The sequence below is a fragment of the Lycorma delicatula genome, chromosome 4 (assembly GCF_047948215.1).
Source record: "Lycorma delicatula isolate Av1 chromosome 4, ASM4794821v1, whole genome shotgun sequence".
NCBI classification, from domain to species: Eukaryota; Metazoa; Arthropoda; class Insecta; order Hemiptera; family Fulgoridae; genus Lycorma; species Lycorma delicatula.
Window position 1 is genome coordinate 194,570,463 of NC_134458.1, and position 26,987 is coordinate 194,597,449.

Below are 26,987 nucleotides of genomic sequence, written 5' to 3' on the forward strand. Positions count from 1 at the left end.
CAAGCAATTCAAATTGTATTTTGGATAAATTTAAATTTCGTATGAGATCGTTAAGATTTTCTTGAGCCGATAGATGAGGCTCAGATGATCTGCTTTGTTCAAAAGTTGTATCACCAGAATCTGTTTCTTTTTCTTCCTTACTACCATCAGACTGACTCTCTTCATCTAATGTCACATGTTCTGGAGGCTTTGGTATGGACAATTCTTCGCAGTGTGGAACTGGTCTCATTGCAGATTGCAAGTTAAGGTACACCCACTCACTGTATGTTTTGATTTTGACGTAACCCCTTTAATATTTGTTAAGCAGAAATAACAGTTGGAAAAGTGATCTTTGGGTTCCTTCCAAATCATAGCGATAGTAAATGGCATGTAGTGTGTGCCATTTTTCCATACAATGGGAACCCTAGAACACGATAAACAACAGATACGTGAGGCCCAGGCCCTTTTTTTGTCCCCGACTTTACACCCAAAATAAAGTTCATAACACTTTTTTACTAATGAAGTAAGGTTTTGCCTTTGGGACTTGAGCGTTACTTCACCACATACATAACAACAATTGTTAGTATGATTTAAACAAACTCTAAGCATTTTGTAACTAACAACGAATTTAAAGAAATGAATTTTTAAATATGTAATACACAATAATTCAGACACAAAGCACTAGTGAGACAAAAATGAGGTACTCGTCAAACAAAAATCATGTTGACCAGTGTTATTAATAAATCAATTTATTTAAATGAAAAAAATGGTAAAAAAATATGTATGTATATGAAGTCGGATTCGAACCGATGTGACTTCCCCTTGTAAGATCCAAATATTTCATTAATTAGAATTTCATTAGGCTATAACTCTGGAACCAATGAAAACAAGTACCACTTACGTATATAGTTCAAAATCTCTCAATGAGGACTTATTACTGCAATTTAGAAAAAGTCCAAAATTCCAGTTTTCGGGACTTTTTGGACACTTTTGGTTCAGTCGATTGCAATCAAATACGGAAGTACACAACTAGATTTTACAAAAGTCCTAAATTCAAAATTTTAACATCCTACAGATAATCGTTTTTGAGATATGCGAGATACGTGCATACATACATATGTACGTACAGACGTCACGTCGAAACTAGTTAAAATGGATTTCAAGTATGGTTAAAATGGATTTCCATTGAAATGTGAAAACCGAAATTTTTCGCAATCACAATACTTCCTTTACTTCGTAGAAGGAAGTAAAACCGATTAAAAGAAAAAAATAATAAGAGGGTAGGAATCAAATCAAGTAATATCAGAAGTTTAAAAAAATTACGATATAGTAGTAGTGCAGACATACACAGTAAGAGTGTATGCAGCGCTACGTTTTTCTCTTCCATGGGATTACATGGTAAAAGGATATCGACCGGAAAACTCCAGTGGAGCAGTCTTTTGCTCACATCGCTTTATTATGTATGTAAATATATATGTAGGTCATCATACATATATCATTAGGGAACCCTCTCGGAATACTATGAATAATACAAACACGAATGAGTGCACACATGTAACGTAGCAGTCAGGTATATACTATTTTTTTCCATAAGTGCGTGAGCATTCATACAATTTGGAATATAAATTATGTTTTTTTTTTGAGGGCGGAAAACGTCTACGAGTTATCATCGCCCGGATTTTTTTTATGAAAACAAAATAAAGAAAATAAGACTAATCTAAAGGATAATAATAAAACTTAAATCGAAAATAAAATCAAAAGTAAGTACAATTTAACAAGGTCCGAGATGAGTGTAAAGGGCCCATTTTCGGATAACAAAAGGACTAGAAAAAAAAAAGGCTGAAAAACATAAAAACACCAACATAAAACTTAAAAATAGGTTAAAAACTAAAATAATAAAATTAAACAAAATTTAACACTATATAATAAAAAATTAAAACTAAGTTAATAACATAAATTAAAAAAGTGAAATAAAACTTAAAATTATTATATTTAAAGACTTACAACTAATATCACAGACGAAGTTTTTAAAACATAGAAGCAAAAATAATAAAAAAAATATAAAATTTAACAAATTCCGATAGGGAGTGTAAAAGGCTCCCTACTCGAATAACAAAATCAAAACACAGAACCACAAAAAAGTCACTTTTTGCAATCCAATAAACCAGCAGAATCTTCAAATTTGAAAAAATAAAACAAAACGTCAGTTAAGTAATCTACGTTTTCATAAACATTTAAAATATAAATAACTCTCCCCATAATGGAACAATTAAAACTGTTAGTAATCTATTTTTTTATAATTAAAAAAAAAGTATAAATAGAAAATTGTAAAATCGGTTTTAAACCAGTAAAACGTTTACAAAAATTAGGGCAAATTCTAACTTACACTAAGGTACTCTTCTATGGTTTCTTAAGTAATCCTAAGGTTTCATAATAATATGTAGTTAAAATTAGTTTTAACTCACACTTTGACGTTACATAAAAATAAAAAAATTTTTTTTTATAAATATGTGGTTCCCACCGAATTTTACCAATTTAATAAAGATTTCCTGGCACTCATAATGTTATGCCTTTTACTCTACAAAATATATATATATATATATATATTAATTTTTTTGCGTGAGTTGAAACGCTATCCCGATAGCTGTTCAACTCACGCCTTTTTTTCTTATTTATTATTACATTGATTTTTAAAGGTTATTTTTACTTCTTTTTACGAAGTAAAGGAAGTTTTGTGATTGTGAAATTATCTCGGTTTTCAGATTTCAACGGAAATAAACTTTTTTACATTCCTGAATCCATTTTGACTAGTTTCGGTGTGACGTCTGTACGTACGTATGTATCTCGCATAACTCGAAAACAATTAGCAGTAGGATGTTGAAATTTTGGGTTTAGGATTGTTATAACATCTAGTTGTTTACCTCTGCGTTTGATTTCAATCCACTGAACTAAAAGTGCCAAAAAAAAGCCTAAAATCCCAAAATATTTGATTTTGGACTTTTTCTTAATTGCGATAATAGGATTTCATTGAGAAACTTTCAACGATATATCATAAGTGTGTACTTATTTTCATCGGTTCCAGAGTTATAGCCAAATGAAATTTTAGTTAATGAAATATTTGGATCTTACAAGGGGAAGACACATCGGTTCGAATCAGACTTTATTTCCTTTTTTTTCTTTAACTTATTTTTAATTTAAATATATTGAAATATTAATAATTATTAACTCGTGATTGTAAAAAAACGTTTTACAATAATTACTAATTCAACGATAACAAAAAAAAGAAAAACGTTATTAGCGAAACAAAATTTTATGCGGTTTTAAAAATGTGTATATGTAATTTAATAGGCATTATTACATATGTGTTATGTAATAGATTTGGTGAAACATCTGATTATTTAATATTAATTAAAAATTATAATTTAGAATCGTACTGTTTTTGATTTTCCAGTTTGATTTTTGTTTAATTTTATTTAATTATTCTGGAATTTCTGTTTAATTTTATCTACATTAAAGTTGACTGAGAAATAGTCCCTCACAAGAAGAACATATACACTGAAGCATACATGCCCGATCTTTAATGAATTCTTATCTTTTAGTTCATTACTCCTTTGATATTGTCAAAAATAATCTCCGTAAGTCGGAGTTGAACATCATTTCTTTTATTTGTTTTTTTGTTGCAAATCATTTAATCGCTCTTTAATTTGATATAATTCTCTAGTTTCAGCAATCGTATAATTATCCACTTTATTAAAGAATTGGAGAATCGTATCTCACTTTCAAATAGAAACAGTTTAAATGACGTGCTGCAAAAAATGTATATATGTAATTTAATAGGCGTACAAGGAAGTCATGTGGTGTCCACATATGATTTTTTTTACAATATACATTTAAAATTAGGCTATTTTTTATGATAAATTGTTTCAGTAAATTACATTGCAAAAAAAACAAATAATAATATTTAATAAGTTTCTTGCGTAAAGATGTACTACGTGGTAACTAAAACTAACACAGATAAGAAATAAAAACTAACTAAAGCAATTTTTTTTAAATAAATGGCTCGCACTTAGATTGCTTAAACATTTTTCTACAAAACCCAACTACATTATTTTGTAAAGTAAATAAAAAACAATGTTTAATAACATCGTTTACATAAAATTGCTAAGAAACATATATTTCAATTTATGTATGATCACAACTTAAAGGAAAAATAAAAGTAATACAGATAAGAAAACTAAAACATAATACCTTATTTTGCACAGAAAACAAACGTTATTAACATTTACTGAAAAATCATTATTGTCATTATTATTTTCATGTATAACAAAAATTAAATATAATAACAATAATAATTATAATAATAATAATGCCCACGTCCGGAACACAACATCTACGTTCCACGTCCAGGGCGGCAACAGCTGTACTTATGTAAAATACATATAGCTGGCTAACGGGGCTCCGAGTAAATTCCTCGGATATGTTTTTCTTTTGACCTGTTTCCAACTTCAGGTCATGGACACACCATATTTAGAGCTGGTGATGTGGCGGCCAGGGTCAATGTTATTGCAGGTGTAACGGAGGCTCTTCCGTTGTCCACATAGCCCCTGCGATGGCAAGCATGTAGCAATGGTGCCCATGTATGTCGGTGCATGGGAGCTCTGAAAGATTCGATGAGTAGGAGCCTGGAGTCAGTGCAGAGATTGCGCATCCGCTCTCTGCCAGGACATATGCCGGTTCCACCGGAGTACCGGATCGGACCTCCAAGGTTAGTAACCCTGGAGTGGGGGTGTACCCCAGCGGCTAGCCTTGCTACAGAAGGGATTAAAATAAATGAATCTTGGACAACAACAAAACGTGGCAGAGGGTTCACGAAAACACCCTCGTTTAGAACCAGCCGTTTCGCCTCAGGCGAAACGAAGAAAGAGTGCTGAATCTCGGAGTATTGAGGTTGAGGCAAGAAAGAGCTTGCAAAAAGCTTTTTTTCAAGAGCAACGTACCGAAACCTAAATACTTAGTGATCACTAAGGAAGAGGGTAATTTCTCGAAGGTGAGTCCCTTCCTCATTGCTCGGGAAATAAATAAATGTGCTGGAGGTCCTGTTAAGGAAATTAGAAAAACCTTCACTGACTTCATGTGGAGACTGTAAATGATACACAGTCTCAGAAGATCCTAGGGCTGAAAAAAATAGGAGAATTGGCTGTACGTGTTGATCCCCATGGCACACTCAACAACTCAAGGGGTGTTGTGGTCTGTCGGGATCTTTTAAACTGATCGGAGCAAGAAATTGTTGAAGAACTAGCAGCACAAGGAGTAATAGAGTGTCGCCGTTTGAACATGAGAAGGAATGGCGAGGTCCTTTCTTCAGTTTCTCATGTTCTCACATTTAACCAGCCTACTTTGCCGGAGAAAGTAAGAGCGAAAATACATAGATTGGATGTGCGGACATTTGTCCCGCAGCCAATGAAATGTTACAAGTGCCAACACTTTGGCCACACCGCTGTCAGATGTGAGAGAACGCAAATATGCGTATGCGACGATGAGGTGCATGAGGGAGAGCCGTATAAAGAGCCTCCTACATGCATCAATTGCAAGGGACAGCATTCCTGTAGATCCAGAAATTGTCCTGTCAACAAAGACGAGGTGGCTGTGCAGTAAGTTAAAACCCTGCAGAAAGTCAGCTACCTCGAAGCTAAAAAGATAGTAAATGCCCGCAAACCTAGAGCAACAACAACTTATGCTCAGACTGCGGCGGCTGTTTCTGTTCCTGCTCCAGTTGCTGTCGATTTGTAGGCGTAAAAACTTTGCTCCCATAACTAGCCTTCAAGATGAAGATGAAATTAAGGACACTCCAAACAAAATCGCAGAGTTATTATCCAATCACTTCGAAAAGACCAGCAAAACCGCTAACTACGAAGAAGATTTTCGGACGAAAAAAGAACTTGAAGGTCTACTAAATTTCAAAACTGAGTATAATACCATTTAAAATGGAAGAATTTGTGAAAGCATTGGAGAAAGCAGGCAACACGGCTGCTGGTCCGGATGAAATCCATTATAATATGATCAGGCAGCTGAATACCACTGCAAAACGCAGATTATTAGAACTCTATAATCAAATATGGCGGGATGGAATGTACCCGCAGCAGTGGAATAAAACACATGTTGTTCCAGTACCAAAGAAAAATAAAAATTTGACAGATCCCAATAGCTATCGTCCTATTTCCTTGATGTGCGCTATGGGAAAAATACTCGAAAAAATGATTAATAATAGACTCGTTTGGGTTTTAGAAAAAGAAAACCTGATATCACCATATGAAGCAGGTTTTCGGCAATACCATTCTACTACAGATCAAATGATCAACTTAGAGAATATTATATACAACAGCTTTATCACAAGGAAGCATTGTGTCGGAGTCTTCTTCGATCTGCAGAAGGCTTTTGATGTGACCTGGCGATATGGAGTAATGCTCCAGATACATGAATTGGCATTCGTGGCAATCTGCCAGTCTTACTCAGCAACTATATGAACGAGCGTACTTTCCAAGTACGCGTCAACAATGAATATTCATCTGTAAGAATCTTGGAAAATGGCATACCACAAGGTTCGCCGTTGAGCGGTACCTTGTTTATGATCGCCATTAATAAATTGATATTAGCCATTCCAGTAAAAATCAGCAAAAGCGTCTATGTTGATGATTTGGCAAACGTGTTTGCAACAAGACTGCTATGGTGAAATACAACTTGCAACGAGCTATTAACGCTCAAAATGGAAGTTGCAAGGAATAATGGATTCCATTTTTCACCAGAAAAAACGTGCTGTGTACACTTCTTTAGGAAGAGAATTCCTCATCAAAGTCCTATTTTGAAAATCTGTAATAATCCAATACAATATAAGGACAATGTGAGATTTTTAGGACTGGTATTGGATAAATCCCTTATGTGGGGATTACACATACAGGACTTGAGTGATAGATACAAAAAAGCCCTAAACATTATAAAATGTTTATCGAACATCAATTGGGGCTCAGATAAAGAGATATTATTGAGATTGTATAAGGCATTGGTTCGATCGAAACTCGACTACGGATGTATTGTATATTCATCCGCTAGGAAGTCGCATTTAAGAAAGTTAGACGTAATTCGTAATAGCGGAATAAGATATGCAACAGGCGCTTTCCGCACAAGTCCGGCGGCTAGTCTGATGTCTGAAGCCGGAATAATGCCACTACATTATAGAAGAGAGATTCCTTTACTAAGATACGCAGCAAATATATGGGCTTATCCTGCCCATATAAATAATAAACTTTTCAACAACCATCCTATGGCTGCATTGTATGAACATCGTGCTACCTATTCCAGACCAGCCGGAATTAGGTACCACGAATTAAGAAGAAAACACGAAATTGCTATTCCTGAGACACTAGCAATTTCCACTAGAGAAATACCGCCATGGCTCTTGCCAGCGGTAAATACAATGTTGGATCTCTCTCAGGGAGAAATAAAAAAGAAGCCAGCAGTGATCATCCAACAGGAATGTTTGGGCACCGTCAGTAACTATGAAGAACATATCAGAATTTATACTGACGGCTCTAAAACCGAACATGGTGTTGGATGCTCCATATATGTAAATGGAGAAGCCCACTTTTGGAAACTGCCAGATATGGCCAGTGCCTACACGGTAGAACTTACTGCCATACAGCAAGCTCTTCGCTATACAGAACACTGTTGCGAAGAGAGAGTGCTAATATGTTCCGATTCTTTAAGTGCACTTATTGCAATTCGGAACAAGAACATTAAGGATGTCCTAATTGCAAACATCCTGTCCATTTTATACGTTCTAAACCAACGAGGACAGCGATACCTATTTGTATGGACTCCAGGGTATGCTGCTATTACAGGTAATGAAAGCGCAGACGAGATTATATCTTTATGCGCCTGTTGTAAAAGGTGTACTTAAAATTTTATTAACAAAAATCGGAAAAATATCCTTTTTTTCTTTTATTTCCGTAGATAACAGTTCATTTTACAGAAAAGATCGGCAGGGAAAAAGGTTTTGCTATTAAATTTTACACATTTATCATCGGTTGAAAATCGAAAAACACGTTATTATTGATAAAAAAAAAAAATAGTAAAAACTCATAAAAATGAAAAAAAAGAAAAAGATTTCTGGGAAATTTTTTTCGAGTACTTATACGCAGGACCTTCAGATTTTGCCTCAAAAAACATTTTCATATGATAAAGTAACAAGCTTATTTCAGGCTCTTCACAGTTTGGAAAAATCACATTTTTTTTTTTTAAATCTGGATTCCAAAATTATTGTCATAAAACTGTAGGACGATTTTATTGAAATTTTGCGTGTTGCTTATCGTATCAAAAACTTTTTAGAGGTGAAATCTGAAGGTCCTATGTATAATACAGATACTCGAAAAAAATTCCCAAGAAATGTTGTTTTTTTTTTAATTTTTTGATAGTTATTGCTATTTTTACATCATTAATAATATTTTTTGATTTACACATATGGTGTGTAAAATTTAATGGCAAAACTTTTCTCCCTCACTCTGTCTCTCTCTCTCTCGATCTTTTCTCTAAAATGAAGTTATTGTGTTATTTTGGGAAATAGGAGAAACAAATGGAAACATTTGCCATTTTTTTAATAAAATTTAAGCACACCTTTTTCAACAGGCGCATAAAAAAAAAATATCATTTCTGATAATATTCCAGAGCCATTAAAGCAAAAATTAGCGATATTATAAAAACGTCCAACCCAATACAGATACCGCCTCTGCACTACCAGTACAAAATATATACATCACAATATTAAATTTTATCTAGAATATTAATACGTCGTAGAAATAGAAACATCCGGTCTAAAATTTCCTTAATATTGGACAGGATTCGACAAATGATTCTGGGCATATTAAATTTACGACGTAAGGCCGCATAACATACACGCAATCCACAAAGATGGGGCGCATAGTTAAGCGGCATTCGAATCGGTAAGCATAGTGGTGCGTTTTCTCCTATCATCAGGTACCCGTGAGTAGCTCTCGTACGTCCCATCCTCAATCAGCATTGGACAGCTTCCTCTCAGTGAATTTTTCTGCATGAGAAGTCCTGTGGCAACACAGTATTTTTAATGTGCCAGATTTTGTTATCTACTGCAGCATTGCAGTCACCTTATCAGTTGTTCAAAAAGTGTGTTTTATACGATTAATAAAGTCGATGTAAAGCACACGAGCGGTAAAGCACGGTTGACTACATGCATCTTCAGCAGCGGAATCTGCATATTCATTACGCGAAATTCCCACTTGGCTAGAGATATAGTTTAAACTCAACGATTGCATTGAAGATTTCGGTGAAGATAGGATGTCCAGAATTCAAATCTAACCCGCTGGGTTGGTCTAGCGGTGAACTAACTAGTCATCGCAAATCAGCCGATTTTGAAATCGTGAGTTCTAAGTTCAAATCCTAGTAAAGGCAGTTACTTTTATGTAGATTTGAATACTAGATCGTGGATAACAGTGTTCTTTGGTGGTTGGGTTTCAATTAACACACATCTCAGGAACAGTCGAACTGAGACTGTACCAGACTACACTTCATTTACACTCATATATATCATCCTCATTTATCATCTGAAATAATACCTTACGGTGGTTTCGGAGGTTAAACAGAAAAAACACAGTTAGAGAGACTAAACAAACTTGTAATACTAGATAAGCCAAACATATAGATTCTGTCATTAACAACAAATGCGCAACTAACGGTGTCATTCTGTTTCGAACCATCTGTGTATACTACTGGGTCTGGGTTTATCTCGGAGAGAAATTTGTAAAGCATTAGCTGAAAGAAAACTGAGTTGTCGATTTCTTTATTGTGTACGGTAAGGTCAAAATTTAAATGTATAGGGTTGATTCTCCATGGAGTATGAACAGGTATAAGTTGAAAAAATAAGAGGTGTGTCAAAATTCAAAAGGTGTTGTAAACGTCGGGTACAAACAGTCGTAGGTAGTCACGATCCATTATAGGGTAGGATAAGGTAGATCCATGATCCTCATGCCTATGTAAATGACGATTCGTAAGGACTGCATTAAAAATCGGGTGATTCGGGTATTCTTTAAGACGGGCAGAGAAATATGCTAAAAGATAGGGTCCCATCTATCCCAAAGTGATGGCTCACCGGGTTTTAAAAAATCAAAAAATTTTAATCAATACATTTTGATTGTTGTTTGATCGCTGAACGAATGCAACGTTGAGCGCTGAACGAAAACAATTATCAATACCGTTTCTATAGCGACTTTTATTTTTATCACTCTATCGATAACTAGAAAAGCGTAATGGTTCACTTTCCTGACTCGATCGCATAATGAATTAAAATCATCAAACGACACGTCAACGTTTACATGTTCATCGTAAATTTAAACCCTCTTGTCTGAATAATATTACAAAATTGCAATTGTCTCGTATCAATTGTTTTGGTATTTTAGAATATGTTTGCGCTAAATAAAAACGATCAATTTCATTGTGACGACCTCTTGCAAAATAAGCACCGATATCTTCTTTCTCTTTGATTACATCATCGAAAATCATTACTGAATTCGGATTACAACTTTCGGTTGTGGAACTTGATCGTTTTCAGAATATTCTTAGTAAACGAGTTCTGCCGTATGCGGACATATTATACTACTCATTGACAAGTCTATTTTTAGATGCTCTTTTTGACAGGTCTAATCCTTGACTATGTCACCTGTGTTCTGTTTATGGAGAGGAGAAGATATTTTTCGTATTTTTTTCTTTTTTTTGATGTCGCAAGGGTCTAATGGCCATAGCAGTAGATGCCCCTAAAACTTAAAATAAAAAAAATAATAATAATAATAATAATACAAAGTCAAATATTATTAAAAATAAAGTTAAGTGTAAAAAGAAAAATAATTTACGTAATTATATTTAAGAAAATAAAGATCAATAAATTACAAGTAATAATAATAAAAATAATGTTGCTAATCATAAATATGATAAAAATAATGATAATACATTTGACAAACACATTAAGTTAAATAAAACAGATGTTAAAAATAAATTGCCAAAAATTAATAAGCTTTATAAATGAAAATGATGTTTTATATTTAAAAAAAATTAAGAAGAAAATGTAAATAGTTTTATATTGTCAAATGGGAATAATAATAATATAGTAACGAATCGCAGAAATAGGATGCCAAAAATATAGACAATGAAAATATTAAGGAAAGTAAGTAAATGTAGTAAAGTAAATATTGATAGAAATAAGTTGCCAATTACAGAAAAATAAAGGTAGGAATAATAATAATAAATTTAAAATGTTGCCAAATGTGAATAATAATAATTAATATTATTATTATTGTATATTGTCAAATACTACTGACAAGATAATAATAATGAATTAAAAATTATAGTAAAAGGAAGTATAGAAATAGTAACGGACATAATATTGAAATGTTGCCAAATACTAGTGATAGGAAGAAAATTTTTAAATATAATAAAAATAAGTTGCCGAATAATAAAACGTAATAATAATAATAATAGTGCCATAAATTAAATAATAATACTTGTTTATTGCTAAATAACAATAAGATTGGTATTGAGATAACCGACCGCGTTAGTGAAATAATCACAAAGGATATTATTAAAAAGTTGCCAAAACCCGATGAGGTTTTATAAGAAAATAATACAAGTGTTAGAAAAAAGTAGCAGACGTAATAAAAATATACAGCGATAATAATTATATTATAAGTAAGAATAATAGTAATATGTTGCCGAAAAATGATATTGAAGGAGATATTGAAATTAATGAAATAATAAAATGAAAATGAATATTGAAACCAGTAAAATGTTACCAAATAATAAATGCGATATCAGGAGAAATAAAAGTAATAAATAATTTTACGAATAAAAGCAGGTGCCAAAAATTAAGGAAAATGTGAAAAGTAAAAATACTAGTAATAGTATTATTATAAATAAACATGAAGAATACGTTAGTAATAATTTTAGTACGATTAATCGTATGAAGAATTCGATTATGTTTATATTAGGACCAATTAAAAGGATTGGAAGAAGAAGAAATAATTAAAATAACTAAAACTCGGATATTGGATCGGTAAGAAAATAAAGTAATTAAATTTATAAAATAAAGAAATAATAGAACTTAAACAATAACCAATATTTAATCAACGATGCTATAAAAAAAATTAAATAATTTGATGTATACAAGTTAATCAAAAACAGAAATTTCGGATAATTAATCCGCATTATTTTTGTAAGGAAATGAAAACGAATTATTATGAATATTTAGAATATATATTATCTAGAAAAATATATTAACAGGAACTAATGATAATTATTAGTTTTTATTAAATGTTGTACGCATATTAAGGAGAAGTATTATTGATTATTAAATTTTATAATTTCATAAAAGAATCAAATATTAATAAAATAATAAGATCAGTTTTATGAAGGATTTGTACGTATCGAAATAAAATAATTATTTTAATAAAATTAAAATAAATGTTAAAATAAAATAAACGTAGAAGAATTTACTTATGGACTGCGAAATAAAATGATTTTATTTATTATTTTAACAATGTTAAGTGAATGAATAAAAATGTGCAAGAAAGAGATATTTTCACAGCCGTACAACAAAAATTAACAGTCACATATATTAGATAATAATACCGTGGTTAAATTACGGTGAAAAAAATATTTACATTATATAATAAAATATAAAATGTTAGAAAATAATTCTTAGTACTTGAATTAAAATAAAAATATACGTTAAGTTATGCATCCAACATAATTATTTGAAATAAATATATTACTACGAATAAGTGCTATAATAAAGATTATTTAAAATATTTGTTATATATTATTAATGGAGAAATATGTTTATTTTAAGACGATTTTTTGTATAAATAAATAATGAAAAATGATGCTATAATTGTAGATGACACTGAAAAATCTAGGTCAAAATTAAAAGAATATTTAATATATCCCGATTAATTTATTTAAATAGAAAATGTTTAACGATTTAAATGTTATGAATTATGTAAAAATATTTTATTTATTGAACCGGTACTCTAATATACAGATTTATTGAAAGGTTAACACTAGGGTTTTATTGTTTTTTAACCTTTGGGACCACCCACAGGTTACCCGCCTGGGATTAGAGCAACACACGTTAGGTATTGCTTCAGAGGAAGAGATGAATGACAATTTTTATCACGTGTAAAAATGCCATGCCCGATCGGGACTCGAACTCGGGACCTCCGGATGAAAGGCCTACACGCTATCACCCGCGCCACGGAGGCCGGCGGCGTTTTCAATTTAGATGAAGATAATACGATTGAGATTTAAAACCGATAGATATAATTATGAAATAGTGTATAAAAAGAAAAGTTAAAATATAAAAATTATCTGAAAAATACTAAGAAAAGAATAAATGTAGAAATATCTGAAAATAATATAATTAATTTTGTTTAAGAATATTTAATACCAAAAATAAAATATAGATTGTACTTCGAAGATAATTTTGTGAATGATATATCGCTGATGGAAAATAATTATGTTGCAATAAGTGATATATGAAATAATTGAATACTAAAGATATTTTTTACGAATGACGCTGTGTAGTATGTAGGTCAAGTACAGCCTAATTCTACAAGCTAACTATCTAAGAAAATGGATAGCTGCAGGTATTATGAGATAAATAACTGACATTAAAGAGATTATAACGAGTGCGGTAAAGTAAAATAGGTAAATACATATATACGATTGAAATAAAATAAAATACACAGTTAAATGTAATTTAATATTAGCAGAATATTTATGAGTATTCAACTACAACGGGCTAAATGAAATAATAAATTATTGTCATGTAGGAAAAACAAATCACGGAAGAAAAAACAGACTATTACTAACGCGGAATTATATTAATAAATCCGAAACATGTTTGAAAAAAGGAAATAATTAAATTTAGGAATTTAATAGCAATAATATTTAATGAATGAATTAATAAAGTTTTAGGGTAGATGAGACTCTAAATGATGATAATACTAAGTTATATTACACTAATTTACAATGAAAAAAGAATAAAAAAATACATATATAATTGAAATAAAATAACATGCAATTATATATGATTTATTTAAATCCTGTTCCAGATACATCCGCATATCCTTAAATGGGCTTACTGCCAGACCCCACGATAAAAGCAGCAGAAATCAAAAATGTTACAATAAATTCTGCAATTGTACCAGTTAACTTACGTATAGCTAAGCTAGAGAATATGCATCATATTTTTATACATTACTATGATTTGAGTAAGTAATTTAATAATACTGAGAGTTTGAATAATATTTATATGAATGAATTAAGTAATATTAATAATGAAGATCTGTACAACATAAGTAGAAAAGATTTTGTTACAGAAACTAGCAGTAAATAGAGAAATATAAATAATTAATTAAGATTCATCAATCATACTAAACTTGTAATAGAAGGAAAATTAGAAATAATATTGTTAAGAGGTAATAATAATAACTGGCGTAGACAACGTGGTACAATAAATGCCTTAGGTTCAATTATAAAAATGATTACTTGTAACATGGATGCTAACGACAAAATAATATTAAATGAAATGAAATATAAGCAAAATAATATAATTGATCAAATAAATAAATAATATACAGTAAATGTAGATATTATTAGTGAATTTAATAAAATAATAACGACAATTGAAGATAGTTTTAACGAACTGGAAAATAAATTATTGATAATGAATATATATGTAAATGATTTTATTGAATTACATAAGACAAGGGATTTTCTGAATCAAATATATTGTATAACATTATATTAAGCCTTGCACTGGACACAGAGAATAGCTTTATATTTTCCAAGCTAGGAACGTTACATCCAAGTATTATATCCACATAGGAATTGTTTAATGGAATAATGAAAAAATATCCAAATATAATAATAATATTTTTTTTTTTTGAGGAGGGAGGTGGAAATGCATTTACGCACAGTGTCGAGCTCCCGCTGATGGTATTATCCAATCACTATCAGCAGACTACCGACTAAAACCACCCCCCTTTCTACCAGGACTCGACCCGGAAACATTTAACACATTACTTTCGGTCGAGTCCTCCTATACTAGCCTGATTAGGTGCTACCTGATTTTCAGGACTATCCAGGTCAACCGTTTTGGCCCTGATAATGTTGCCGACGAATCGGGCTACACTTTCCCAGCTGCTCAGATCACGGAGCATCATCGCAAACACGTTGTGGGGACTCAGTGCTCCGTGATCCGCCTCTAGTGTCCCTCGATCTGCCACCCACCGAGAACATTTGAAAAAGGTGTGCTCAGCGTCGTCCCATACACCGGGTCAATACAGGCAGTCGAGGGACGGCGCTTTCCCTATGACATGGAGGTAAGCGCGAAAGTACCCGTGACCCGTTAAAAATTGGGTCATGTAGTACTCCACTTCTCCATGCCGTCGCTCCGTCCACGGTTTGACCAGAGGGATAAGCCTTGCGGTCCATCTTCCTCTGGTCTCGTGGTCCCAGGTCTCTTGCCATGCGAGGAACGTGCGAGTCCGTTCCTCGTTGGCAATGGTCTCCCGGTCTTCGCCTGCCCGTCGCCTCCTGTAGATCACCTGGCGCTCCCTTGCTAAAGTAACAATGGGTATGACGCCGGCGACCACAAGTTCTGCAGGCTCGGAGACCGTCCGATAACTCGCAAGGCTGCAGTGCGTTGCACCTGCGCGAGCCGCTTCTCGCAACTCTTAATGCCCGGGCCCACACTTCCGACCCGTATAACAGGATGGAATGCACCGTGGACATCAGCAATCGCCGTCTGCTGGGCTTCGGTCCGCCGACATTCGCCATAAGCCGGCTGAGAGCAGTTACGGCTCTCGCAGCTTTGTCGGCGGCTGTACGAAGCTGCTCAGCAAAGCTGAGTTTCCGGTCAATCATCATACCGAGGTACTTTGCGTACCTCGGTACTCGGTACTTTTGCTTGGCCTCGACAACCTCTACCCCGACCCGCAGGGAGAGAAGGGTGTCGATAGGCTTCTTCGTGAGAACTACGATCTCGGTTTTGCTGAGGGCTACAGACAATCCATGATCGTCCAGCCAGGCACCGACTCTGTGCATGGCCCGACTGAGCCTCAGTTGGGCGCGCTCCACGTCGCGGTCTGCGACAAGTAGCGCAACGTCGTCAGCGCACCCAACCAAGGCAGATTCTTCAGGCATCTCCATCCTCAGCAAGCCAACGTAGACGGCGTTCCAAAGGTCGGGGCTGAGAATCGACCCCTGCGCCGCCCCTGACGTGATCGTAGTCCTACGCCAGCCTGCTGCGGTCTCGTAAATGAGACCGCGGTTCCTCAGGTATGCGTCTATCATTCTGAGAAGGTATTGAGGCACATGGAACGAATGCTTCAGGGCCCGAATCACATCGCTCCACCGTGCGGAGTTGAACGCGTTTTTTACGTCCAACGTAACGAGAAGGACCACACGTCGCGAAAAATAATTGTGGTCCTCTGCTCGCCGCACTGCCTCAACAACCTCCTGAATTGCCTCTAGGGTCGACCGACCCCGCCGGAAACCGTACTGGTTAGGTGACAGGCCACCTGCCTGATTCATTGCCGTAATAATAATAATAATAATAATAATAATAATAATAATAATAATAATAATAATAATAATAATATATTACCGTTAGAACCTAAAGTAAATAACATAAGAGAATTTGAAAACATGATAAGAATTAATTGTAAGATTTGTAAAAATAATATTATGTACTTTCTTAGATTTAGACGTTGAAATAGAATGAAGAAAGGTAAAAACGTTTTTGAGCAATGACTGTAAATTTTCCCAATTCCGATTATAGCAAACGAGATATTCAGTAGATCTTGGTTTGCAAATACTATTCTGATAAATATTTAAAAACCTTTTTCAGTTTTTTTTTAATTCCGATTTTTTTAAGGCGTACGAAGATATACTGCACTGTGGCTCAACCACCACAGCCACTGCCACCGCCACCGTTATTGTATGTGAGACTGGCTGCACCTGCCAGTCGGTTACTTGACTAATAAGCATAAAATAAAGATTGACCTCTATGGAAAACTCAAGTAACCATATAGTGCGGGAGAAGCTGTGATGGAAAGCTACATATGGATGGAAATACATATAAATAAATAAGATTGATTCTTTAAGCACTCCCATTTACAGTCTGCAGTTTTATATCGTTAAAATTACCATAAACGTAACTCATCTTGTACAGTTAATCTCTCATATAAATTTTATGAAAATTTGTGCACCAATTTTGGAGTAGATGGGTGTAAACAAACATACCACCTTATTACATTATCTTCCTCCTCCTCCGCCTTCTCCTCTTCCTCCTGGTATAATCAAGTGCAAAATGCAGTTTTTATACAATTGTTCTCAATATTTTATACTACATTATGTTGGAAAAAAAATTCAATATTAATTTTTATTTTTTTTATTTATTACAGGAGCATTTTTAGTTACTTACGGTATAGCTATGTTATTTTGCGGTATTCCGATATTTTTTCAAGAAGTAGCAGTAGGTCAATACCTTGGCGCTGGTGGAATGACACTAGTTGGAACACTGTGTCCGATATTACAAGGTACGTATGAATGATATTCAATGCATCAATTTAATATTTATTAAAAATTTATCTAAGGAAAAAATTAAAAAGACACAATTAAGTTATGAATAAAGACAGTATTAGTTAGGTATAAAATGGTAATTTTTTACCAAACAAAAATCAATTTAACAGTAAAATATTTTAAAAAATATACTTTTAACTATTTATGCATTTTAAAACATCAACTGGTAGGTTAATTCAACAAGAGAGAGAAATCATTATAGGAGGGTCGTTAAGAAAGTTCATAGACTGACAAAGAAAACACAAGGTTAATCAGAAATCTGTATTTTATTTTAAAAAGTCATCTTACAATTCAATACACTTAAACCAATAACTTTCAATTAACCTCAGTATCATAAAATTTGGTTAACTCTTCGAAATAAGCGGTTGTCTCAGCTTTGACCTTATAGTTTGAAGTAAATCTTCATCCAACGAGCCATTTATTCAGGTTTGGAAAAAGGAAGTAATCGCTGAGAGCTAAATTTTATGAATAAGCGCACATGAAGCACTTTGAGGAAAAAGTCATGAAAGTTTGCAATAAAAGCTTGAGATGTATGTGCATGCACATTATCATTGTAAAACAGCACTTTCGTTTTGGCCAGATGTGAATGTTTAGCCTGAATATGTATACCCTTCAATAAGTCCAGTAGTGAAGCGTTATTCACTCTGATGATGGTATTACCTTTTTGCAAGTAGTCTACGAGTTCCACACCACAAAAATCCCAAAAAAACCGTAGCCATCCTTCAGATGGAACCATTATTACTCTCTCCGACACACTTTCACCTGCTCCATCCACTGCTTAGACAACTATTTGGTCTTTGGCATGTGATTGAATCCATGTTTCATCTACTGTTATAATATCGCAGAAACTCAGCAGAATCACTTTAACTAACTCTAAGTACTCTAGATGGAACCATTGTTACTTTATTTGGCACACTTTCACCTCTCCATTCAGGGTTTGGTCTACTATTTGGTCTCTGGCATGTGATGGCCAATCCATGTTTCATCTGCTACTACAAAATACTGTAGAAGCAGAATCACTTTAGATAAGTTTAACTACTCTGGGAAAGTGTTCAATCAAATAAGTTTTTGGTCGCCTGCTAACAAAGAGCACCTAACAAGCGGAAAGCTTTTTTAAACCCAAAAACATTGTGTAAAATGAGGGATAAGTCTATCACGATATTTGAGATGTCTAAAAGCTCACTTACCTACAATCGGCAATCGAATCAGCATTGTGGATTTTTGTATAGATGTTACGCATTTTTTGGGCATCCTAAGCATTCATCATCTTGAATGGATGTACAGCCATGTTTAAATTCACCAGCCCACTTTTAACCATTAAAAACGAAGAGGAAGAATCCTTTAAAGTGGAATTAATTCTTTTGATAAGCCAGTCGGGGTTAAACCTTATAGAACAAAGTACTTTATAAATAACGTGAACTTTTTTTTTAACCATTTTTCAGAAAATCTCAAAATTTGTTTGCTTTACTTAATCACCTCGAACAAGCAACTAAACGCACGACTGAAACTTAACAGCACACCATCTAAAGGTTGATGATACTTGACAACCATCGCAGTCATTTGGTCATACTTACACCATACTTAACGACCCTGGTAATTGTACTCTGTCTTTCTTTTTTTGTCTTTAGCCTCCAGAACCACCGTAAGGTATTACTTCAGAGGATATGAACGTAAATAAAGTATAGTCTTGTACAGTCTCAGATCGACCGTTCCTGAGATATGTGGGTAATTGAAAAGCTAATCACCAAAGAACAGCGGTATCCACGATTTAGTATTCGAATAAGTACTGAACCTTAGAACTCTCAACTTCGAAATCAGCTAGATGGTAATTGTACTGTGATAATGCTAGGTCACAGCTTACAACTTGTAACTGGTTCAAATTGCAGTTTATTATTTCAGATTAGATCAGAATAAGTATTCATTAATGTGTATCGGTAACTGGATTAAATTAATGATGTCATCTCAGGACTGGTCGGCTCAAGATTGCAAAAATCAATCGCTAAAGAGTAAATGGGGTTTGTAGCCTGCTGCGAAGCAATTCTATCTCAAAAAGAGAAATGGAAGACAAAAACTAATAAAGGAAACAATACTGAATAGAAATTATCAACAAACAAAATAAAAATGTGTAAAGTTAATAATTAAAATTAAAATTCATATAAGTTTCTCCTCTCAAAAAAAAAACATGATAAAAATGAACAAAAATATGTCAGTAATCATTTCTATAAAATACCATACGGTGTAAATGCAATAAATAAAATGACTTATATAATGATAAAATTCAAGCACATTATTTTAATTATGTACATGTTCTGACACACAATAAAAAAGCAACATTTTGACAACAGAAGTAAGTTGATGATGGAAGTTTCTTAGAAAATATTTTTTCTATGAAAATAAAACGTTACTGTTAAATAATAAAGTAACAGAATTTATATTTATATATATATATATATATATATATATATATATATATTATATTTCAGACTTTTCATAAGACTCCAAATTTCTTATGAAAAGACAAAATATATCGACACCAAATCAACTGGAAAATCCCCGCTGCAAACACAGTACGGCAAAATCTCACAAAGCACCGCACTTCAAGTACTTAGGAGAAACCATCCGACCTACGGGACTAAGTACAATATCCACCACAGAAAGATTACTCAAACTGCAAAAGCAGTACAGGCTTACATGGAATCATTATAACAAAAGGGCAGTGTCTCGCAATGCGAAGCTACGACATTACAACATAGTTGTCTTGCCGAAGGCCTTGTATGAAGCAGAACCCACAGTAATCAGAGGAATGACCAAAAATCAACAAGCAAGAACGGATCCTCAGGAAAATCCATGGTGCGGTCCTCAGAGACGGAACCTGGATCAAGCGGCCCACAAACGAATTATATGAAAACAAAGACTCCGTCACCGACAAGTTTAGGAAAAGACGAGTACAATTCTACGGATACTTATGCAGGATAAATGAAGAGAGAGACTCACTAAGAAAATTTTCAACATCGTCAAGGTGAGTAAGTTAAAGTCCATTTAATAAAAGAAACACAAGACAAGCTGGAGCTAGTGAACATCTCATAAGAAGAAATCATGGACAGACAGAAGTTTAGGGTTGAAATTAGAAATAAGAAAATTGAAGAAGAGCGAAAAAGAGAAACTACAGGAAGAATATGGACGGAGGAAAGTAAGAAGAAACGTAGCGAACGGATGAAGACGTTTTGGGAAGAAAAGAAAAGGAAGTAAAGCAATAATTGGCTCAAGTTCGCACGCTCTCCTGACGGGGAATAATAAAAATGATAATAATATGTGTAATCCATTTATTTTGGGGTTTATCCCAAAAGTAAGTGTGCTGATTTTTTATTTAATTATCTATTGGAATTAGCTGATATTACAAGTTATCTACTTCGAAGAATGACCCTTGGGAAGTTACGCAGCGGTTGCACAATTTCTTCCACTGTTCACCGCAGTACTCGGAAGTCATTTCCCTTAAGTGTGTGTAGCTCATCGGTTACAGTTTTTTTTAATGTCTTCCATCGTCCCAAAATGATGACTCTTCTTTAATTTCAACCTAGGGAAGAGCTAGAAATCGCATGGTGTTAGATCTGGTCTGTAGGGAGGCTGCGGAAGTAGGAAAATGTTCTTCTTCGCTAGAAATTTCTCGAATTGAAATCGAACTGTGAGCTGGCGTGTTATGGTGTTGCAGCACCCAATCAAGTACAATGTTCTTTCGGACTCGCTGGATCTGTTTTCGAAGTCTTTCCAACACATCTTTGTAAAAGACGCTATTAACTGTTCTGGAGAAATAAATTTTTGTGCAGAATGTCACAGCTGTCGAAAAAACAATAATCATTGTTTTCTCCTTGGATCAGGCTTGCTTTCTTTGGACGAGGAGAAATTTTTGTTTTCATTCCGAACTTTGCCGTTTAGTCTCGGGATCGAATTCGGACAGCCATGATTCATCGCTTGTTAATAATTTATCCAAAAAATGTGGTTCAATCTCAAGTCTTTGCGCTAAATTTCCACTCGGTTCGCTTTTTGCTTCACAGATAAGTTTTTCGGTACGAGTTGTGAACAAATTTTTCGCATGTGCAAGTGATCTGTTTAAATTCTATGAACTGCATTTTTATCCAATCCCCTTTTTTCTGCAGTCATTGTGAAACTCAAGTGGCGGTCTTTCGCCATAACAACTCGCACCACTTCCACACTTTCATCCTTTGTTGACGAGGTTGGTCTTCCAGATTGAGGGTCAACATTTTCTCGGCTTTCTTTGAAAGCTTTGTGCTACTTAAAAACCGTTATCGAAAGAGTGGCATCTCCATAAGCTTTGGTTAAAGAATCAAATATTTCTGTAACGGGCTTGCTGAGTTTCACATAAAATTTGATAGGGTAACGTTGTTCAATATTATACTCCACTGCAAACGTAACCAGGTTTTAAAACACGAACAGCAGTAGCGCACGATTGACTCAACCGATCCAGTTGAAACAAGTATGCACGTGTAACCAAGGTCACTACCTACGTGGTGTTATAATCAAGGACGTTTTACATTACCTGTATGTCCGTGGGATAATCAGTACACTTACTTTTTAGACAAACCTTGTATTATATATATAAATATTGTTACCACATATACGCCTAATTTAATATCTGCGGACGAACACTGCAGTAATTCAATGTGAGCTGGTGCACAGTATACGGACGCGCTGATACAAGCATCACTACCGCCGCGCAGATGACCGCGTAGTTCTCCCACCATAGCGGCGCTGCAGCCCCATCACTCTCAGTCTCCAATAAAAGAGTGTGCACGAGGATGAAAATTCAATTCATTGTCGACCACCACCTGGAGAAGACCAAGAAGAAGAAGAAAAGATGGAAGAAGACAGAAGTTCCCTGGCCGGCTCAACGTGGGACCTCCCGGCGGATGCCAACATTCGCACAGGAGCAGCAGGCCTGGCCGGCCCGCCGAGGGAGCCGCTGGACGTGGACCCTACCATTCCGCTCCAGCTCCAGCTCGCCGGGATTCAATCGCCCTGGCCGGCGGACTCGGCAGCAGTAGCCGGCCCAGCGTGAGATCGCTCGGAGAGAACCGCCTCGGCCGCGCCGGCGAAGGACGACCGACGCCGACCCGACAGTGTGGGGCTCTGGGAGCCACCACTGTCACAAGGTCGTGGGGACCCAACTGCCGCTGAGGGAAATCCCAATCTGACTTCAATGGACGAGCCGCAACTCCGCCGGAGTTGGATGTTGGTCAATGGACTTCGTCGGAGACCAGATTCTGGACCCAATAGCTCTTCTCAGAGCTAATGCAAAAACGGCCCTTTTCAGGTCCACCAAAAGGTTATGAATTACGAACCGTCGAAGCCATTCGGCGACAATATATATATAAGGTATTTGGAGGCACAAAGAAATGGTGTTCTACATAGTTAAAAAAAAAATCTGCATTATGGTGGGTTTAATTTTTGTCCACCATATTGAATTAAATTTAATTTTTTTAAATAGATGGTGACGTATGATGCATGATTTTAATTTAAACATTTACAAGAAAAACAATGGTGACTTATAATAAAACTTATTATCAGAGATTAAAAGTGAAATAAATAAAATTGAAAAAAAAAATCATCAAAAAGTTCAAATCATAATGTTAAAATATCAGGTACCAATCCGCAGAGTGATGTTTAAAAAGTGGGAGAAATGTATGAATGAAATAAATTGTATGTTAGAACTCATACATATTAAACTACATAATAAAAATAATAATAGTAAGTGGACAAATTTAGATGCTGAATGATATCAGTTACAAACGCCCACGTTTCACAATTAACACTTTCTAACAATACCATACAATCTGTTTTTTCCTATTATGTCAACTAATGTGGACTATTTAATTTAAATAACCTTTTCCATAAACAGTTTTGAATGAATTAAAGTTCATTATGAATATCCATATAATATTAAATAAAAAAAAAAGGATTAATTATTAATAATCTAACCAATAGTAGTCCAGGAGGTTCTGTTTTGGGTTCGACTTATTCTGTATGATCGCTAATTTTTGCTTTAATGCCTTCGGAATATCATCAGAATGATTCTATCGTTATGCGCCAGTTGACTAAGGTGTACTTAAATCTTTATTAACCAAAATCGCAAAAATATCCATTATTTTCTTCTTATTTCCATAGAAAATGTTCATTTTAGAGAAAATGTCGACAGAGAAAAAAGTTTTTTATTAAATTTTACACATATCATTGGTTACAGTATGAAAAATACCTTATTATTGATGCAAAAAGAGCAATAACTCAAAAAAATGGGGGAAAAAAAACAGATTTTTTGAGAATTTTTTTCGAGTACAAATATTACCCATACATCCTTCAGATTTTTCCTGAAATAACGTTTTGATATGATAAAGCAACTTCCCAAATTTGAACAAAATCGGTCTGAAAGTTTTTACACAATAATTTTGCAATCCAGATTTTTAAAAAACAATGCGATTTTTCCAAATTATGCGGAGCTTGAAATAAACTCTTTAAATACTGGAAAATTTAATCACATATAAAAGAGCACTCAAACTTTCAAATGCATTTTCAAAATTTAAACCGGTTAATTAGAAGAACCTAGAAAAGTTTTTAAATTTTTTAAAAATTCCAATCATTTTGTTTGTTAAAATTGCAATTTTAACAATTTTTTTTAATGGATGTCTTGTAAGCTTAAAAAGTTGAAATATCATACTGAAAAACGCGAATTATTGATAAATATCTGTCTATTAATATATCGATAATAATTTATTCGAAAAGTGGCACAATGGCGGTCAACTTTGATCGATTATATCTCCAGAGATAATTACCAGTCGAAACCTTTTTTTTTAAAGAAGCGTTCTACCGAGTACTTTTATGTTGCGTGTTATGTAAAATAAATTTACATAAAAATTCGTGAAGATATTCAATTGTTTAAATGGAAAAAAAATTGCAAGTATGCTTGAAAAATTCCCTACGCTCTCCTAATGAACCGATTTAAATTTTTCAAAATACATTTGATAGTTTGAGTGCTCTTTTATAGGCGATTAAATTTTCCATTATCTAGAGACTTTATTTCGTACTTTGAACAATTTGGAAAAAATCGCATTTTATTTTTTAAATCTGTATTGTAAAATTATTTGTAAAACCTGTCACACTGATTTTGTTGAAATCTGGCTTGTTGATTTATCATCTCAAAATGTTCTTTGAGGCAAAATCTGAAGGTCCTGTGTAGAAGTACTCGAAAACAATTCCCCAAAACCTTTTCTTATTTATGACAGTTAATGCTATTTTAGCATCCATAATAACATATTTTCCGATTTGCAGCCGATGCTATTGTGTGTAAAGTTTAATAAGAAAACTTTTTCCTCTCTCAATCTTTTCTCTAAAATGAACAGTTATCGAGTTATCTAGGGAAATCAGAGAAAAAAAAGGTGGATATTTTTGCGATTTTTACACTTTGTTTAATAAAAATTTAAGGATCCTTCAAAGGCGCATAACGAAATAATCATTTGTGATGATATTCCGGTGGCATTAAAGCGAAAACTAGCGATCACATAGAAAAATTCCAATCCAAACCAAATACCGCCTGGAATATAAGTGAATTAAAATTGAAAAAAATTTCACACAAATTAAATGTAATAAAACTTCTTCGAGCATATTCCTATAAAGTTAGTAGTAAGGAGTACAAGAAACAGTTTATAAAAGCAGTCTCGCTCTCGCTCTCTCTCTCTCTCTCTCTCTCTCTCTCTCTCTCTCTCTCATTTGATACATAATTTCTGTAATAACATTTTCTACATTTTTTTCCAACATAGTACCTCTATAGATTAATTTTGATTATTATGTCATTTAAATAAATGCGAGAGATGACTGAAATGTAATGAACAGTTAATCATAACTCGCAGATAAAAAGAGATAATCCAATGAAACAAATGTATCATTATAGTACATTTCATTTACTACAAAACCTTTCATTTATTTTTCTACGTAATCGCTATTTAAAATTACGTATGAGTTCTGTTTAGAAAATAACCGAAGATTATTTTTTATCTTTATTATTAATTTTACAGATTATTGGTCTTTATTACCTCTTCTATTCACACACTTTTCACAGCGGTGTTTCCGCTTTGCGAAGCAGTCCTGCACAGCTTCATTTGAAATGGCCTTTAAGGTCCGTGACGAATTTGGTTTAATATCACCAATAGTCTCAAAACGGTGTCCTTTCATCACTGATTTTAACTTCGGAAATAAGTTAACACATAACACATAAAAACGTTGCATTCAAACAAGAAAACTAAACGAGATATCAACAATCCAAGCCTGTGGTTACAGTGTAGGTTATGTGGAACAAAATGCTGCCAACTGTACGTCACTAAATATCTTCGTTGGCGCGTAATTAAAAATGTACTCTTATTTTCTGAACAGACCTCGTATTAATTAATAGTATTAAGTAATTACAATATTGTGTGAAACTACCTTCTGTGTACTTCAGCTATTTAGAAGGATAAATATCAGCTATATCTGAATTGATTAGCTATTTTTTTTTTCTTACAGGTGTTGGATATGCAACTATGACAATAGTATTCTTTTTAGACATATATTATTGTATAATTATATCGTGGACACTGTTCTACTTCATCAGTTCTTTTACGAGTATTCCCAATTTACCTTGGTCAACATGTGGTAAGTGACTCATTCAAAATTTAGTTACATTTATCAACGGCCATTATCACATTTTTAGCTTTAAAATATTACATTGTTTTATTTCATCCTCTATTTTAGATATATGATTATAATACATAATTACATACTTTATCGTAGTGGCTTATAACGGGTGTTTCAAAAAGGACGCAACCCCTTTGCTTAATTACGTGAATTTATTACAAAAATATTAATGTTAATGAAATACTTACACAACGATAGATGTTCATAATGAATTCCTGTGAACCCGATGAAACCTTCATCGGGATGAAGGTTTTTCGTAATGTTTGACGTCTCACTTTCAGTTGTAGCCTTCAGTTCGTCAAGTGTATAGGGATTGATTTTAAAAACTACATTTTTTAAATACCAGCTAAAAAAACGTCAGCCGGTGTAAGATCTGGAGATCTTGGAGTTTATGGGAATAAACTATTCGATTAAGTTACAATAAACCACACGGTCTACAGATCTATCAAAAAATAAAGGTCCTATTACACGACGCCGGGAGACCGCACACCAAACCTCAATTTTACGATCGTGTGTAATGGTTGTTCGTGAAACGCATGAGGATTTTTCAG

At 33.9% G+C, this 26,987-nt stretch overlaps 1 protein-coding gene across 1 annotated transcript in view; it reads left to right on the forward strand.

Annotated features, from left to right (window-relative positions):
• The window catches only part of LOC142323004 (sodium- and chloride-dependent GABA transporter 2-like), a 140,055-nt gene that overhangs the window by 37,729 nt on the left and 75,339 nt on the right, over positions 1-26,987 (forward strand). The window contains exons 3-4 of the mRNA XM_075362098.1: positions 17,523-17,657; positions 26,266-26,394. Of these exons, the coding sequence (XP_075218213.1) occupies positions 17,523-17,657; positions 26,266-26,394 (264 nt within the window). The remainder of the gene's footprint in view (positions 1-17,522; positions 17,658-26,265; positions 26,395-26,987) is intronic.